At 39.1% G+C, this 18,246-nt stretch overlaps 1 protein-coding gene across 3 annotated transcripts in view; it reads right to left on the bottom strand.

The window, feature by feature from the left end:
• Window positions 1-2,353: 2,353 nt before the first annotated feature.
• VMP1 (vacuole membrane protein 1) overlaps window positions 2,354-18,246 on the bottom strand; it is a 132,677-nt gene continuing 116,784 nt past the window's right edge. Inside the window, exons 11-12 of one of the 3 annotated variants that reach the window (XM_007449074.1) lie at window positions 4,306-4,408; window positions 2,354-3,184 (exon numbers count right to left, since the gene is read on the bottom strand). In XM_007449074.1, the coding sequence (XP_007449136.1) occupies window positions 3,041-3,184; window positions 4,306-4,408 (247 nt within the window). In that variant the 3' untranslated portion in view covers window positions 2,354-3,040. The remainder of the gene's footprint in view (window positions 3,185-4,305; window positions 4,409-18,246) is intronic. The other 2 variants (XM_007449075.1, XM_007449076.1) reach the window with 2 other exon arrangements.

Below are 18,246 nucleotides of genomic sequence, written 5' to 3'. Positions count from 1 at the left end.
CCTTAGGACAACCTGGCTATATCTCTATTTTTATAGATGAAATCTAGGCTCAGTTAAAAACTTTCTCAAGGTCACATTATGTTAGAGGCAGAGATCTAAACCATCATTAATAGACTAATGCACATGGAGGCAAACGGCAGGTTTCAAAATATATGGAAAGGTTTTTTGATGCTAAAAAGGGGACTCCATGAGCTCTTGACACACCGGTCAGTCAAAACACAGTTCACCGCAGCTTACAAGAGGGCAATCAGTTATTTTTTTTTAGGTTAATGAGTAATTTGTACTTAAGGAGTCACTTTGAGTAACAAGCCTCAAGCTGTCCTACCAAAGCTACAGCACTGAGCACACTGGGAACACAGGCTGAGTTTGCTTGTAAGGAGTACTCACTACTATATACACTGAATTAACTAGTGTAATTCAGCAATGTCACTTCCAACCTGTCGTCTTCTGGATTTTTAAAGAGTGGAAATAGTGGCCATTGTCCAAATGAAATTAAAATTCTCCCTTCCTTCTAAATCCCACACTCTGGATTATGGTTATACAGAGAATACAGAAAACAGCACAAGTTCCCACATGGCATTGCTTGAGGGAGGTGCTCCTCAGTACTTTAGGGTATAAACCCTGATGTGTTGCACTGTATTGTGTTGCTTGTCAGTCACTGAGTTGAGACATGATAAAACACTGCAGATATTTAAGGCACAAAATGAGACTTAAAGTAGAGATGGAATCAAAAGAATTCCCAGGCCCTTTCTTTTATTTGCAGTAACATCAAACCATCCATTTACAAATTTTCTGGTCTCCGATCAGCTGGAATTAACTAGGCATGTCTTTGGGATCATGCTGTTTGTGTCCACCTTGGTGGATAAAAGGAAGGAACAAACCAACTGCAGGAACAGAAGGGTAGCAAACTGCTCCAGCTGGAATCCAGCAGAAGCACCTGAACATGTCACACCTGAACACTTAGTGGAGCGAAGGAGAGCTGCTCTTCATTTGTTTTCAAAGCAAATTCATTTGAAAGAGTGAACAAGCCATCATCATAAGTCAAATGTATTATAAATCACTTAGACCTTCAGCCTAAGAAACTAGTCTTTGTTTTTCTTATACTTTACCCTGCAATAAATTTACCAACAAATCCCAAAGATTTAGTACAAACAGTACAAATCATATTTGCTTTCCTCTTTCCTTTCTTCAGACAAACATCAAATAAAATGCAGGTGAAGGAGATGAAACACAACTGGAAGCTGATTTAGAGACTTATACTAACGCTAAAGAATCTAAAAAATTATACTGGTTAATGTGAATCTGTTTAAAATAAAGCATTCGGGTACTGCTTTTCATGTAAGTAACTGTCATAGTGCTAGAAAGTTTCTGGGTGGGGGGAAAAAGACTGTTAAGAAGTAAACTTTCCATAACCCACAAGGCACGTTGCTTGTCCTTTATTTATTTAGCTTTGATCACAGAGACTATCCCCATTTTCCATAGAATCCTCATGATACTGCTACAATATCATGGCATAAAAGATTCAAAGTGCCAGTAGACATAAGGACCAGTTTTTTAAATCGTAAACCATGATGCTCGGTAATGTTTGAATGGGAACATTTGATATGGATGGTCAGATGAAAGATACCAAAATGTCAGACAGCCCATCGACTGCTGTTGCCATGAGATTCAACAGTCAACATCAGTCTGATAAGCTACCCGACAAGGTGGTACAGCCATGGAGATGTCACGACGGTAGGCAAAACAAGCAGACATTCAGGCAGGATTTGATAAAACCAGGCATTTCTGGCCTGTTGAGATTTAAACCCAATTCTACACTCAACATAATGTCAGTACCAATTTTCCTAAAGGAAAAAAGTGAAACTGTTTATTTTTTCCCAAGCAAAACAAAATGACCAAGTTCAACCAGAAACACCCCAAAGGAAAAATCACATAAGAACAAAACACTTACTGAAGAAAGGCAAGAAAATTAGGTTACATATAAAAGTAAATTTCTGTCTGTTAAAATCAGAGTACGTGCTGGGCTAAAAATTAAGATATGAGAAAGCTTGTGTTTTTTTAAAAAACGAGTCATTTTCCTCTCCATGTCCTGTGATTTGTATACTAACATCCCTCCTGTTTTCACAAGCCAAGAAGTCCCCTTGATATACCAGTCCCTAAGGTGCCATTTCAGCAGTGTGTAGCCAGCTGCCCAATTCCAGCCCAACAAAAAATGCTTTGGTGGTGGCCCTTTCATGCAAATAAATGAAGGCTTAAGAAACTGCGGTTGTAGGTGGATATGGCAAGGTTGCATTTAGTTGGTAGAAGCTAAAAGGAAGTAAAAATATCAAAACGCTCAAGAAAACGGACACAATTTTGGAATGATCAAAGATGTCTTTATAAAGTTTTTTCATGACTTCATTCTAAATATACAGAATAAAAAATGGTGTCAGCTCATTTGCGAGACACCAACAAGATTTTCCTTATACTGTCTCAAAATTGAAAGATCAGTTTCCCAAAGAGGGTGTGCAATGCATCATAAAATGGCCTTTTTTCAAAGGTGGGAGAGGAAGGGGTGGGCAGAATGGCATATTAAATTTTACCATAATAGACATGCAAGACTGTTATCCAATCTAGTATAATTTATATACACTTTTGATGACTTAGAAAAACAAAGAAGTCATTTGTGACAAGCCTAAAAAGCTTGACATATTGGACATACTTAGGAACCATTTTTGTTTTTGGTGTCCGGAATTCTTTAATTGTACCATGTGGGCTTTTGAAAATAACAAATAGAAGGCCAGTTTTTGTTAAGTTTGCTGCTTAATATCACATTCCACCCTAATAAAATACAATTTGGATTGAATTGACGGTGGATACCTTACCTTAACAAAGGAAGAGTATTGTCAGTGCAAGATATGGACTAAACTGCTTTCAGGGGGGAAAAAAAAAATTAAAATTGATACAGGTTGGAAAAGGGAATTTTCCTTCCTGGTTTGGAGTCCTCCCAATTTAAGGCAGAACCCGTCCATTTAAATTTTTGCAGTTAAAACTTTTCTGCTTATTTAGTTTTCTCCTCTGAGTTCAACCGCTGCTGGATTCGTTTGGCATAACTTTGTGCCATGGAGTTAATGATGGACAGGATGAAGTAACACACCATTACAACAACCAACTTCTCAAACATCCAGGACAACCAGTTTTCTCCCTGCAGGAAGAAAGGCAGAACAAGCCACGAGAAATGCTTCATTAGTTCAGTAGTAAAAAGGGGACCACCTACCATGTTTTAACGAAAGTAATGAGAACCTGGAGCTTACAACTTATAAAGCCTAAACAATTAAAAATGAAAAGTCTTGTGTCTTCAGCTACTGTGAAATCTACATTCAGGCCTTCTTATACCCAGCTATTAAGATTTCACTTTGTTAGATATAAAGTCAATGTTGATTCATATAGTTTAGAATGGGGTGAGTGTGAAGTCATCCCTTATCTTTCACTACATAAAGTCTTTGATTAAATCTTACTATCTGAAGTCACCATGGAGATACTTACAGAGAGTAGTGTCAAGATAGTTACATGTGTATATATTCTTGTTCCAGGATTAGGAGCAGCTTTTAAAATATAAATGTTATCTATTTCTGGAGTCATGTTTGGTCAACTGAGGGCAGCAAAGGGCCACGTAAAGAGTGTAAGGCCATCAAAAAACAAAAAACAAAAAAACCCCAACCAAACAAGAAAAACACTATGTGCTTCCTTCAAGTTTCCCATTTCAGGTTATTGCTTACTCATCCTCTTCTAGTCATTTCCTTTGCTGCAGAACTGTTTATAGGAAAGGCAGGCTTAATTTAATTAAGTTTTTAAGTTCAGTTATGTTAACAGCTTTGGTTTATATTAAAAAAAATTATTTTCTCATCTGTGAAAAGAAAAATAGAGCAAAAATGAAGGAAGATATTCAAATGAACTCAGTAAGTCCAATACTTTGTTATGCTATAAATTTTAACTTTTTAATTCACTTGGAAAGTATACTTGCTACTTATAAATAAATAATTTAAGATCAAGGTAATAACTCATTCTACATAACAGATCCATTATTTTTCATTAGCCCAAGGCTTGTTTCTGGGAGAAGATGTACAAAATAGAAGTTATCAATACATTTTCTGATCTAGACAAAGGCACATTTGCCAGTAGAGAGTAAACCGAGCCTCAAACTTCTGCTAAGACTGACAAACCTCATTCTATTTGCCTAAAAATGCCAGTGAGCGCTGTGAATGTAACTTCGCCCTGAAACTGTGGGGGGTGGGGGGAAGAGAAGAAGACAGAGGAAAGTCTCACCTGTGGTGCGCCTGTTTCACTTTTGTGGTGAAGCTTCTGACGCTGGGCCTCCAGGTATTCCTGGAATGGCTTCTGCAGAGATGGACCTATGCCAGGGACAGCACTGGAAGCAGGGTACAATAACCCAAGGAAAAAGATACATTCGGGAAGAAAAGCAGGAAAAATGTTAAAGAAAAATCCACTTACCGCCTCAACTCAAAAAGCAGGGATTAGACAGAAGGAGGAAAAAACCCAACAACAATCAGCAGAGCTGGCGAAATCCTGTGAACGCTTTTCAATGGATCAGAATTCATCCTTTCACAACCCCATAAAGGAGAAAAGTCTCTCCCTCCAAATGTTTAAGAAGAAAATAGGAGCTGAGAGTCCCTTCTAGTAGAAGAGTTAGTTCTCAGAGTGAGGCCAGCTCTCAGCTGATGCTGCTGCACACTGGTGTGGTACGAAGAATAAAATGAATGACTTCTGAGAAGTCTCACATTTATCACCACCAGTTCCTGTAAGAACTGGTTTGAACCGATTAATAAGGAAATGACTTATGCTTGTGTCATCCCTAGTTGAAAAAGAAACTGCCCGCCCTCTCTCTGACTTGTCCCATCTTCTCAGAGGGGGCGGTCCTTTCTCAATCCAAGTCCTTATTAGGACAATCTGTGCGTCATCCTTATCCAAAAAGAATGCATTAGCAAATTTGGGAGGCACCTCCCACTAGTCAGAAGTCAGTGATTAACAAAGGAACAAAGAAGGAACTGCGAACCTTGAATCACTTCGTGGTTTATGGTAGGTGGTTTGCACAGAAACTACAGTACATTACTAAACAACTTGTTCTGAGATGACTGGGACAGTGATCTCTGATAAGTTTATGTACTCGGAGCTCCCTCTCACCTAGAATATGTGGAGGTAGTGCTGTTAAACCGGTTTGGCAACTGTAGGTACCAGGCTTCTGTTTTAGAAATGCTTGCAGGCATTTAAAAAAAAAGGTAACTTGGGGCAACTTAGAAAACCAAACATCTCTATTTTCTATACCCTTTATTTTCTCATCTGATAATAATAGGGCTAAAAGCTAAATGAGCCCAATGTTTTTCCTGGGGCCAGCAAAAGGTATTTTATGTATTTGCAACAGTGCCTTATGTTCTCCTTTTTTAAGTATTAAATTAACTTCACTGCTCTTTTTCTAGAACAATTCAGTTGCTGCTTTCTGTAACAAAAAGCAGGAGGAGGGCTTCCCTGGTGGCGCAGTGGTTGAGAGTCCGCCTGCCGATGCAGGGGATACGGGTTCGTGCCCCGGTCCGGGAAGATCCCACATGCCGTGGAGCGGATGGACCCGTGAGCCGTGGCAGCTGAGCCTGCGCGTCCGCTCCGCAACGGGAGAGGCCACAACAGTGAGAGGCCCGCATAACGCAAGAAAAAAAAAAAAAAAAAAAAGCAGGAGGAGAGGAAGAGAAATTTCTTGCTACTATATTTACAAGAGGTGAACAAATACATAACTCCTGGCTGACACTTTTCTTTGATCCTTTTAATTATCAACCACCACACCCTTAATGGAGTCCTTATTTTATATCCAACACTGTAATTGGTACTATGGGGAAAGAAAAAAACTGCAAGAAATAGTCTATGTCCAAGAACTTAAAATCATTCATTACAGAGAGTCAAAACACACACACACACACACACACACACACACACACACACACACACACACGACCTGATTTGCAAACAAAAGAATTTACAAATCAATAATAAATTTCTCAACTTTTTGGCACAGAAGATATATTCCAAAGAAATTGAAGGGAAAAAAGAGAGATCAGTGTGGGGTGAAGTTGTTTAAAAAGTCCTTTAATGAATACTGAAGGATATGTAAAAAGGCCTGGATAGACATATGTAGTAGAAGCAATGAGTGCATTGATGATTCCCGAAGACCTGTATGACAGACATCAAAGATGGAGAAGTGGGACTTCCCCCGTAGTCCAGTGATTAATACTCTGCACTCCCAATTCAGGGGGCCTGGGTTCGATAACTGGTCGGGGAACTAGATACCGCATGCTGCAACTAAAAAATGGTCCTGTGTGCCGCAACTAAAGATCCCACATAAATAATATTAAAAAAAAAACAAAAACAAAGGAAAACGGAGAAGGAAGGGAGACTGTGGGTTAAGTCCTCTTATAGACTTTTACGTGGCCTTACATTAGTACGATAAACCAGAAGAGCTGTCTCTGAGCTCTGTTGCTGTTTATTAGTAATGATTCTTCTACAAAGGAGCAACAATAGTACAAATTTTCTCTTTAAAACAGACTTCCCAGGCTTCCCTGGTGGCGCAGTGGTTAAGAATCTGCCTGCCAATGCAGGGGACACGGGTTCGAGCCCTGGTCTGGGAAGATCCCACATGCCGCGGAGCAACTAAGCCCGTGAGCCACAACTACTGAGCCTGCGCGTCTGGAGCCTGTGCTCCACAACGGGAGAGGCCGTGACAGTGAGAGGCCCGCACACCGTGATGAAGAGTGGCCTCCGCTCGCCGCAACTGGAGAAAGCCCTCGCACAGAAACAAAGACCCAACACAGCCAAAAATAAATAAATAAATTTATTAAAAAAAAAAAAAAACAGACCTCCCTTGGGTAGTTCTTTATATAATGCATAAAGGAATGCAAATTGCTCATCCACTTACACTTGAAATAAACCACATGAATATAAAAAAAAAATCCAGTAAAATAAATGCACAAAAAGATTGGCTTTGAAGATTACAGATTTGTAAGAACTTTCCTTCAGAAATTCTTTTGGCCACAGGCACAGCTTGCAGGATCTTAGTTCCCCGACTAGGGATTGAACCCAGGTCCATGGCAGTGAAAGTGCCAAGTCCTAACCACTGCACTGCCAGGGAATTCCCAGAAATTGATTCTTTCACCCTTAATAACAATAACTTATGTCATTATTTTAAACTCCCAAGGATGGCTATAGTCAAGCCAGTTTTTATTTTTGAAAGTTAAAAAAAACTTATTTAGAGAGGCTGAAATGATTGTATGCTTATTTGAACAGCTAGGTTGTACAAGAAATGACTTGAAAATTCCCTTTTTGATGTCCTCCAAGAGTTGGGTTCCATTATGTGTCTTGTTCTTTCTTCAGACCTCTAACTTCAGACTGACGTTAAGCAAAAATATGGCTTACAGTTTTCCTCAAATCATTCTTGGGCTCCAGGGTCAAGCCATTATTTAAAGAGAAAATTAAGAACCAAGACCCAATGGTAGAAAGGTTCTACTTTGCTGTTGTTGTTGAGGGGAATGAGGAAGGGACTGGCAACAATCATTCTAGATTCCTTTCAAAATAACTAGAAACCATAAATTATTTGCCATTCTAAGTCCATTAAGACCTACTTTTTTAGCTGATAGAGAATATATGTCATTACACATTTACATGATGTGTAACTTTCAAAGAATTACCTTGGGCTAATGCAGAGATTAATTTTTCAAGAGGCTATGGTGTTTGTTACATGCTTTAGAGAGTTTTTGGTGGTGGGATGGGAGATTCAGTTTTTCGTAAGAGACTAGGAACAGGTGAAAATAGAGAAGTTAAAAGTTTTTACAGCAATATATTAACCAAAACTATTATGAAAAAATGCCACATGATCTGAAAAAATGTAAAATGTTAACATATTTGAAAACTAGGTATTAAGTGTTACATAATGAATTATTCGTCAGGTCCTCTTAATTTTTAAAATATATTCATCAAAATTTTAGTTTTATTTTCATTTCTCTATGTCTACAAACAATGGCTTAAGGGCACACATGCCTCAGCTTATACAAAGCACTCTTATACTAAAGTTTTCTTAATTAACACGAAAGTTCTTTAAGTTCTTTAGATAAAAATTGAAATTAGTTTTCACTCTTAGCATACATTTAAGGAAAACAATAACGCCATCTCACGACTTCATCCCTCAAGTTATTTTCAAGCAGCAGACACAAGTAAGAGTCCATTCTTACATTTAGGATTAATTTAAGGTACACACATGAGGAAGGAATAACTTGAATCACAGTTCAGTGTCTTTTTATAGTTGGCTCAGGAAATAACTTAAGTGCCATTTTCTGAAAGCCATTAAATTCAGAGTACCTTGTGCACCTGGCTAAGGACCCTCATCTCAACCCATGGTGGGTGGGTGAAGTTCTCCATCTGTCATTAGGTGCTGATTAAGTTCAAAGTATTAGAGTTACTATTTTCTAGTCAGTGGTTGGATTTAAATATACTTAAACTAGCCGTAAACAGCCATTTTCTCTAGGTGAGAAAGGCTTAAAGAAGAAAAGAAAAAAACAAAGGAAAACAAAAGCAAGAATAAAATTGATCTCATCTACTTCTCCTTGCTGTAGACCTTCAGCATAGTGGGTAAAAAAATTTTGTGGATAGTAATATCTTGATATTTATTTTCTTGGCACACACATTTTTCAGATAATATAATTTTCATGAAGAAACAAATTTCCAACAACTTATTCTAATGGCAATTTTTGAACTTTTGTTACTGATTTTAATAAAGAAACAAACAAAACACCTCAGAAAATGCAAACAAAAGAGGGGAAAAAGAGTAAAGAAAAAATTCCACAGAAGTCTAATAAACCCACTCAGAGCTCAAAAGTGGTTTCATGGGAACAATATTTTGCCATGCTTATATACCTAAGTATGTGTTAAAATAAAAACAAGACAAACTTCTTTGCAAAATTCTGTCAAGGGCCCTGACCATTATGCAAACATAATCTATTATTTTTCTATGTTTTTTAATGCATCTGTGACTCTGTGGAAATCACTTCTCTGATAAGAAATCTGTATTTTAAACTCTCCCCATATTGACTCCTTATAAATAAAGGTCTGCATTGTGTTCCCACAAAAAGCCAGAAAATCTACCAGAGGAAGCACCACAATCGGCAGAGGTTGCATAGAGTGGGTGATGTGAGTACTCCAGTTTTTCACAATGCTTACATTTTCATTTTATGAGCATACACCCATTCCAAAAAATTCATCAGTCATTGTTATTCTGTTTTCAAGGGACTCCTTTCAAATTTTGTAGGTCTCAAACAAATTGGTTCACCAGATATAAAAAACACACCATTTGATTTACTTTGATTCTCTTCTCCATCACGGACATAGTCATCAATCTAGGACTTGCTATTAAAAGACCCGAAATTTTCCTGTTCATGATTCTGTTTGGACTTTTCCACCCAGATGAGTGTTTTTTATTATTATGTGCCATCATAAAACTGGGGCACAGTGCTTAATAACACAGAAGTAACAAAAACTTTTAAAAAATTGATTTGTCTTGTTTAGCCCTATTTACACAGGGCCTATATAAAGGTTAAGCAGTTGATATGCCTATGGGAATTAAACAGGTATTAATAAAGTAAATTTTTAATACAGGCTCTGCTTTCTTAACCACTTTTTTTGAAGATCTTAGCATTAATGTGATTGTGTAAGTCGTATCATTGGCGTTCCAGAAAACATACTGTCTGACATGGATTCCTAGTAAGGCTATAGGGCAGTAAGCCTTTATCTTTCTTAGAAAAAAAAAAGTATGGGCAAAAAAATTTTTTTTAACCTTCGTTTCACTATTTGTGCAGTACTTTGAGGCTGATTTATTTAACATTCCTCTAATGATTAATCAGAACATGGAAATAACACTCTCAGGGTGTGGTTAGTTAAACCACGGAAAGCTTATGAATGTGAGAAAATGTTTTTAGAAGAAGATTCAGGTCGGGGTAGTATTAAAAGAAAGGGAAAGGAAAGGTTTAATCAAGTTTACTGCTGCTATAATTCAGAAAGCATAATAGAGATCTTTTGAAGTAGACTACTTTTTGATAGCACCAAAAGCAGCTTTTAAGGGCAGAGGAGCCTAGACCAATGGTCTGCGAACATTTTTGATATATGTACTTACGCAAATAGTAAAATGTACAAATACAAATTAAAATGGATAAAATATGGATGGAATCTTAAAAATTTTTTTTATTTGTTTTTAATTGTTTTTTATTTATTTTTTAATTGTTTTTTATTTATTTTTAATTGTTACTAAATGTCTTACTAATTATGACAGCTTTCATGCTATCATTAGCAAATATTTCTGATTAATGGGACATAGAAAAAACAATAAATTGCAGCATGCCCACTATAAGCCCCTTTTGTACCATGGAACTCTTACTCTAACCCTAGCCTATGTTTGTAATCCATGATTTGTCATCTTCTGACATGTGGATTGAGGGAGTGCCAATCAGACTGATGGTAAACTATATCCTCCATGTATGTATAGCCATATAAATTATATGTACATATACTACCATAATAATGTTATGTACATTACAAAAAATACACAAAAAATAACAAAGATAAAAATAAATATAAATAGAAGTTCTTTTTAGTCCCACTCCAATGGTGGAGACCACTGGTTTAGACCAGTAAACTAAACTGCAAGGGGTACAGATACTATACCTTGTTCCCAAAAGGTCAAAAATATCTTAAGGCTTAGTTAGCAGACCAACTCAAGGCAAAACTGTTAGGTAACATATTAGAGAAAAGAAAGCTATTTCTACAAAGATCCAGATTAAGTGTCTCTTTTTTGCTCATCCTTCCATCCTTTATAGTGGCTCCTATAGGCCACTATAAAGAGGGCCTTTAAGAACCTGAATAGCCAAATCTCAAGAGACTGAAATCCTGTGCCCACAGTTAAACTTATGTTTTAAATGAATATCAGGGTCTTTAGAATTTTCTTGATTGGGTGAGGATCACTGTATGTAAATCAATAAGTCAAATTTGACTCCAGAGAATTCTATCAATTGAGATCTGTCCTGGGAGCTGAGAAGTAAGTAGAGCTGTAAACAGACTCTTCTAGACTGAAGCTACAGGCTCTTCTGCTAAAGAGATTAAATTTTACAATTAAGGTACTGGTAGGATATATTTTCAGGGATGAAATAAAAGCCCCTCCCTATCCCACCTCCATTACATGCTGATCTGTCTTCTGAACAAAAGAGGCAATGATAGTAAGGTAGGTAGAAGTTCAGTGACAAGATGGCCTAGCAAGTCCCTTTCTTGATAACAGTCTTATAAATAATTCTTTGTTTTCAGAAACGTGCACATGTTGGTCAAACACTGTAGAGTTAAACACCACACCGCCATAACCAACCCCACCCCCGGCCCTGCCCCCACTGGGCAGGGAGGCCAGGATCTAAACAGGCTTAACGGTTAGTACTTTAATGAGTTGTCATTTCCTGTCTGATAAAGATTCTCACAGTATTTAACCACCAGTTTCCCTGGGGCCCCGACCAATACTAGAACTCTATTCATAGTGACTCAGAATGGATCTCAGACTCCTGACCTGATTCAACAATGATAGATTTCCCTGCAAATGAAACAAAGTCTTTCCTCCTTAGGTAGGCTGCTCAGGAGAAGAGGCAGGCAAGGCAGAGGGGAGGTAGTTTATCAAACAATCTTTCTGAAGAAGCCAAAGGCCATCATGCTAACATCTATTAATATTTATAGCCTTTCAGTCCTCAGAGATTAGAGAAAGAAAAAAGAAAAAAAGAAACAAATTGATCCCTAATTAATCCATGAACCCAGGAATATGACAAGTAAATGAACTGGTGTTGGCTGCAAATAAACATATTTAACCCGGTAAAAATGGGATCCAGTAATCCCATGTGACTGAAATGAAAGAGTTAAAATCTAGGGCTTTCTCATATATACAAGTTTGAGTTGATAGTCTCTGGTACCATCTAAAATTCGTTGTGATTCAACCTCAGCATTTGGGATTAAAACATCTTGAATTTCATTCACAGCTGTGCCCCTTTCAAATTATTAAAACCTCTTTTGTACTCAAGTTAGTCCATTGTGCGCTGAGTAGAATTATAAACACATGACACCATCAGTTTCCTAGCGGCTGTGTAGAAGGAAGACCACTGCTTTATCCAGAAACATCAGGTGTACTGTTTCTACTGCCTCACAGCATACTTCTATCATAGGCGTCTTTCAAAAAAAGTAACCCTCAATTGCACTTGCTTTTCTTTTCTTTTTTGTTTTTATGTGGTATGCGGGCCTCTCACTGTTGTGGCCTCTCCCATTGCGGAGCACAGGCTTCGGACGCGCAGGCTCAGCGGCCACGCATAACGGGCCAAGACGCTCCGTGGCATGTGGGATCTTCCCGGACCGGGGCACGAACCCGTGTCCCCTGCATCGGCAGGTGGACTCTCAACCACTGCGCCACCAGGGAAGCCCTTCTTTTTTAAAAAAATTTGTTTATTTTTGGCTGCATTGGGTCTTCGTTGCTGCACGTGGGCTTTCTCTAGTTGCAGCGAGTAGGGGTTACTCTTCGTTGCAGTGTGCGGGCTTCTCATTGCAGTGGCTTCTCTTGTTGCCGAGCATGGGCTCTAGGCACACGGGCTTCAGTAGTTGTGGCACGCGGGCTCAGTAGTTGTGGCTCACAGGCTCTAGAGCACAGGCTCAGTAGTTGTGGCGCACGGGCTTAGCTGCTCCACGGCATGTGGGATCTTCCCGGACCAGGAATTATGTCCCCTGCATTGGCAGGCGGATTCTTAACCACTGTGCCACCAGGGAAGCCCTGCACTTGCTTTTGAACATTTGGAATTGTTTTCTGTAAGAATCAGGATGAAGGTAAGACCTCCTTACAATTAGCACATACTCTTTGAAATACGCTATCATTAAAGGGAAGCTTTTGAAAACAAAACCTCATTTCAGAATTTTGAGTTGAGCAATAGAAGCCAAACAGGCATTTATGTTAACGAATGAGGGCAGAGCTAAAGAAGTGGTCTTATATAAGAACCAAGTAAAAGTGATTGGCTGCTAAAACAAAACCCTGTTAAAAATCAACTGCTGCTGCTTGGATGACCCACTGAGTTCTAAGAAAGAAAGAAATCAGCAACAGGGACCCACAGACCCAAAGGTCAAGAATAAAGAATAGTTTGTGGAATTTCAAATTTAAGGTGAAATAACACGGAAGCTCACTGGCCTTTATATCATTCAAAGTGGCTTGACTGTGAGTGAAAAAAGTGACAGTATTGAAAACGAATTTAAACTCATCAAGAAAAATCTAGTTACTCCAACCATTAGGCAGAAACTCGCTAAATGCAGTAGATAACCTTAAAAACAAAAGCCAGGATCTCTGCCCTCAATGAACTTAATCTAGAAGGGTGATGAGAGGGAGAGGAAAAAAAATGCATTTAAACCTACAGTACAAAACCCAGTAGTTTTCTCAAAGTAACACCGGTAGTAACTAGTTTCAGCTGTGCCAGGTCAATACAAGTGTGAACAAGGACAGTAGACAGAAAGAACTCATGCTGACTCCCTATCACATTCACGAGGCAGCCATTTGAAACTAGCACTCTCGTCCAAATCTCCAACTTCAAGATTACCTCAGTAGCTGTGGCACGTGGGCTCTAGAGCGCAGGCTCAGTAGTTGTGGGCACGGCGTTAGTTGCTCCAAGGCATGTGGGATCTTCCCGGGCCAGGGCTTGAACCTGTGTCCCCTGCATTGGCAGGTGGATTCTTAACCGCTGTGCCACCAGGGAAGTCCCTTCATTCCAGTTTTGAAGGAAGAAGTGGTTAAGGAGAATAAATCAAACCACTCAGGCTTTTGATCCTATCTCCTTACAGCTCTTACCATTTACATGAATTTAAATATGTTTCAGTTTCCCCATGAAGACAGTGATAGTAAGTACCTTATAGGTTTTATTATGCATATTCATAAAAACAAATGTAAAGCATCTGGCACACTGAGTGCTTACTAAATGTTATATCCAACCCACGTCCTTCCTTTTCTTCATTTGTATCTTCCATCTCTAGCTTTTAACCAGAGTATTTCCCTCAGCCTAAAATACACAGAGGTCTCTCCTAATAATGAATAAATGAATTCAATTAGTCAACAAATATTTATAGAACACTTAAAATGCGTCAGGTATGACCTTGGCCTTTTTCTTTACCCACTATGTAGGTTAATATAATTGGGTTTTAGTTTTCATCATTCTACAGAAATGCTCTAATTATGGTTAATAGTAACTTCCTAATAAAATGTCCATTTCTCACCTTACAGTCTAACTCCAGAGTTCTTGCTTTAACCTTTAACTATCTGCTTCCCAATATCTATAAGAAAAATACAAAGGAGTTAAGAGTCAAAAGAGAAGGTAGGGCTTCCCTGGTGGCGCAGTGGTTGAGAGTCCGCCTGCCGATGCAGGGGATACGGGTTCGTGCCCCGGTCTGGGAAGATCCCACATGCCGTGGTAGCGGCTGGGCCCGTGAGCCATGGCCATTGAGCGTGCTCGTCCGGAGCCTGTGCTCCACAACGGGAGAGGCCACAACAGTGAGAGGCCCACATACCTCAAAAAAAAAAAAACAAAAAACAGAGAAGGTAAACTACAGGAAGCGGACATGAAAAAGAAGGAGTTTTCTACATGAAGTACAGAAGATTATATTAAAATCAGCATGTACAACTGATTCTCAGCAGCTGGGGTCTTAAAACCTCTGTATCCTCCTCCGATTAATACAGTTATTTGTGTTCCACACTTCCATAACTTTTTCTGATTATTTTACAATGATCAAAAAAAGTCAAAGAGAATCAAATACATAAACCAGGTTTGTATATTTTTAAATGGAAGGGTAGGGACTTCCCTGGTGGTGCAGTGGTTAAGAATCCATCTGCCAATGCAGGGGACATGGGTTTGAGCCCTGGTCCGGGAAGATCCCACATGCTGCAGAGAAACTGAGCCCATGTGCCACAACTACTGAGCCTGTGCTCTGGGCCCCATGAGCCACAACTACAGAGACCACGTACCACAACCACTGAAGCCCGCGCGCCTAAAGCTGTGCTCTGCAACAAGAGAAGCCACTGCAGTTAGAAGCCCGTGCACTGCAACAAAGAGTAGCCCCCTCTCGCTGCAACTTAGAGAAAGCCCGTGTGCAGCAACGAAGACCCAACACAGTCAAAAAATAAATAAATAAATAAATAATAAAATAAAATGAAAGGATAGATTTTCTTTCTGTAGAAGAAAATGTCCAGACCAATATAGCTCATTCTGACCACTTACAGAGTGAGGAACAAGAAACAACATTAAGATTCAAGCACTTAATTACTCACTGGTTAAAATGATCTCTCTTGCCACAGGCAAGTCCGACTCTTGAGGTCAAATGTCAAGTTAACTTAGAAATAGGAGACAGCAAAGAAGAGCATGGAACATTCTGTATCTGGTAAAAAGTCCCTGCTCCAGCCAACCCCATCCCCCGAGTTCAATGACTGAGTTATGGAAATTTTCTTGTGTGGTAAAACTGGGGACTTTGTCTTCCAATAAGACTCTGGCAACCTGACAATGAGCCAATGTTCTGCATATGGTTTGTTACGAGTCATATGCTTAATGTTATTTTCTGGGAATTCTCATCCTGTATTTGGTGAGAACATCAGAACATGTCATTTTAATCATGATTTTAAAGTTACACTTGGTCATGCTCTTTAAGAAATATGTCCAGGTCTCTCTCATTGGAGAAAATCTAAAATTAAATAAAAATAAGGTTAAAATCTTAGAAAGAAAGAAAGAAAAGAAAGAAAAGAGAAAGAAAAGAAAGAAGAAAGAAAGAAAGAAAGAAAGAAAAAGAGAGAAAGAGAGAAAGGAAGAAAGACTGCAACAAATGTAAGGCCTTAGAAGCTCTAAAGTTCCCTGGTTCTTTGGTTCTGTCCTCTGACTTACTTCAGCTTAGGATATCAGAGAGTGAAAAACTCCATTACATGCCTAATCTTTTTTCAGAACCTTTTCTCTGTCCTCTTGCCAAACATACTATAAACCAAAAGGCTTTTTCAAGGCTATTATCTGTTCTAACCTTTCAGAATATGTAACTGATTCATTACATCTATTCAGATTTTCATATATAACTAGACAAACCCTTTGATTTAGGAATAGGTAATAGGGATACCTTTCCCTAAACCCAGTGATACTAATGATTACTTTCCAGAACTGTCCAAGAAATAAATCTACAAATAATTATTTCTGGTCAAGGGAGGGGAATTATTTACTCTTAAAATTACAATAAATTTTGGAGGTAGGGCTTATATTCTCTCTGGGACCTTAGGACTGTCATACCATGATATACTATACTAAAAATACCACAGTCCAAAGGCACACTTACGTAGCTGGGCCATTCCATAGTTACACTGAGACTAGAAGCCATTTGGGGAAAGGCATATTTCTTTCAGTCATCAGTACAGCATTCAAACCTGTATAAAACTGACCCTAAACCTCACCACCAGAGATGTAATGGTCAACACTCAATAATTCTTTCCCTGACACCTGGGGAGGTGAGTAGCCTGACATGGCAGGCCACAGGCACACCTGCCTAGACAAAATTTGACCCTAGACAAAACTAAGTTAACTTATCACAATGAAGGGTTATCTTGCTTATGTCCAGTCTCTCTTTTATTCACCTTTTCCCTCTTCTATGTTGTCCCTTTTATCATATTCTAGGTTCCACTATGTGCTCATCTATCTTGCACTAAGAAATGCTCACAGAAGCATTGTCCAAAACAGCAAAAAAGGGACTTCCCTCGTGGCACAGTGGTTAAGAAGCCGCCTGCTAATGCAGGGAACACGGGTTCGAGCCCTGGTCCGGGAAGATCCCACATGCCGCAGAGCAACTAAGCCCGTGCGCCACAGCTACTGAGCCTGTGCTCTAGAGCTGGTGAGCCACAACTACTGACCCCATGTGCCACAACTACTGAGCCTGCACTCTAGAGCCCGTGCTCTGCAACAAGAGAAGCCACCGCAATGAGAAGCTCACGCACCACAACAAAGACCCAATGCAGCCAAAAATAAATAAATAAAATAAAAAGTAAAAAAAAAAGAAGTAAATAGTAATAACAATTGCATGTAAAGTGCTCACTATGTTTAATAAATAGTACCCTCAAGAATTATTTGTATAATCTTTGATGAAAAACTTTGTCCTGATAAAAGGTGTTTTACTGATCAGAGAGTAAAGAAATGGGTACTTCCTTTAAGGAGAAGTAGGCCTTCCCTCAATCTTCTCTGAGAGCATACAAAGTAGTCACCTAGCATGCTACCTTTCCATTCACAGTCAGTAGAAACTTTGGAAAATGAGATGAGAACACAGGCAACATAAAAATTGAGACGAAAGGCATTTTAAAAATCCACATGCCTTAGAATTTTAAATCACTTGATATGAGTACATTTCAACTAAACTCTAAGATATTTTGAGACAGGACATTTTACATTTTGACTGGAAGTTGGAAAGATTACCACTGGCCTCCTGAACTGGGGAAGAAATGCTACTCAAAGAAAATATATTATTTGAGAGAACAGCAGCTAAAAGTGGATACAGAGAGGAAATAAATAACTGGCCTGTGGCAGAGTTTATATTCAAACCTAGACTGGTTTTGTCTAAAGCCTGTGCGTTCTTTTCATATTTCACTCCATAGCTGTCCTTACTCTTGGGATTCATTTTTTCATTCTTCCTTGCCTTAGTATCTCATAATTTTATTTTAAATTTGAACTGTTGCTGACTTTTTCTTGGTCTTTTCTTTTGATTTTTACTCTACCATGGCAATTCACCACCCTCTTAATTGTGAGCACATAGTTTTAAACATCCTTCAAAAGGATTCCAGGACTTCCCTGGTGGCGCAGTGGTTAAGAATCCACCTGCCAATGCAGGGGACACGGGTTTGATCCCTGGTCCAGGAAGATCCCATATGCCACGGAGCAACTAAGCCCGTGCGCCACAACTACTGAGCCTGTGCTCTAGGGCCTGTGTACCACAACTACTGAGCCCATGTGCTGCAACTGCTGAAGCCTGCGTGCATAGAGCCCCTGCTCCACAACAAGAGAAGCCACTGCAATGCGAAGCCCGTGCACCGCAACTAAGAGTAGCCCCCACTCGCTGCAACTAGAGAAAGCCCACGTGCAGCAACAAGACCCAACACAG

This window comes from Lipotes vexillifer, unplaced genomic scaffold, assembly GCF_000442215.2.
Source record: "Lipotes vexillifer unplaced genomic scaffold, Lipotes_vexillifer_v1.1 scaffold433, whole genome shotgun sequence".
Taxonomy (NCBI): Eukaryota; Metazoa; Chordata; class Mammalia; order Artiodactyla; family Lipotidae; genus Lipotes; species Lipotes vexillifer.
This window is presented reverse-complemented; position numbering and strand designations above follow the sequence as displayed.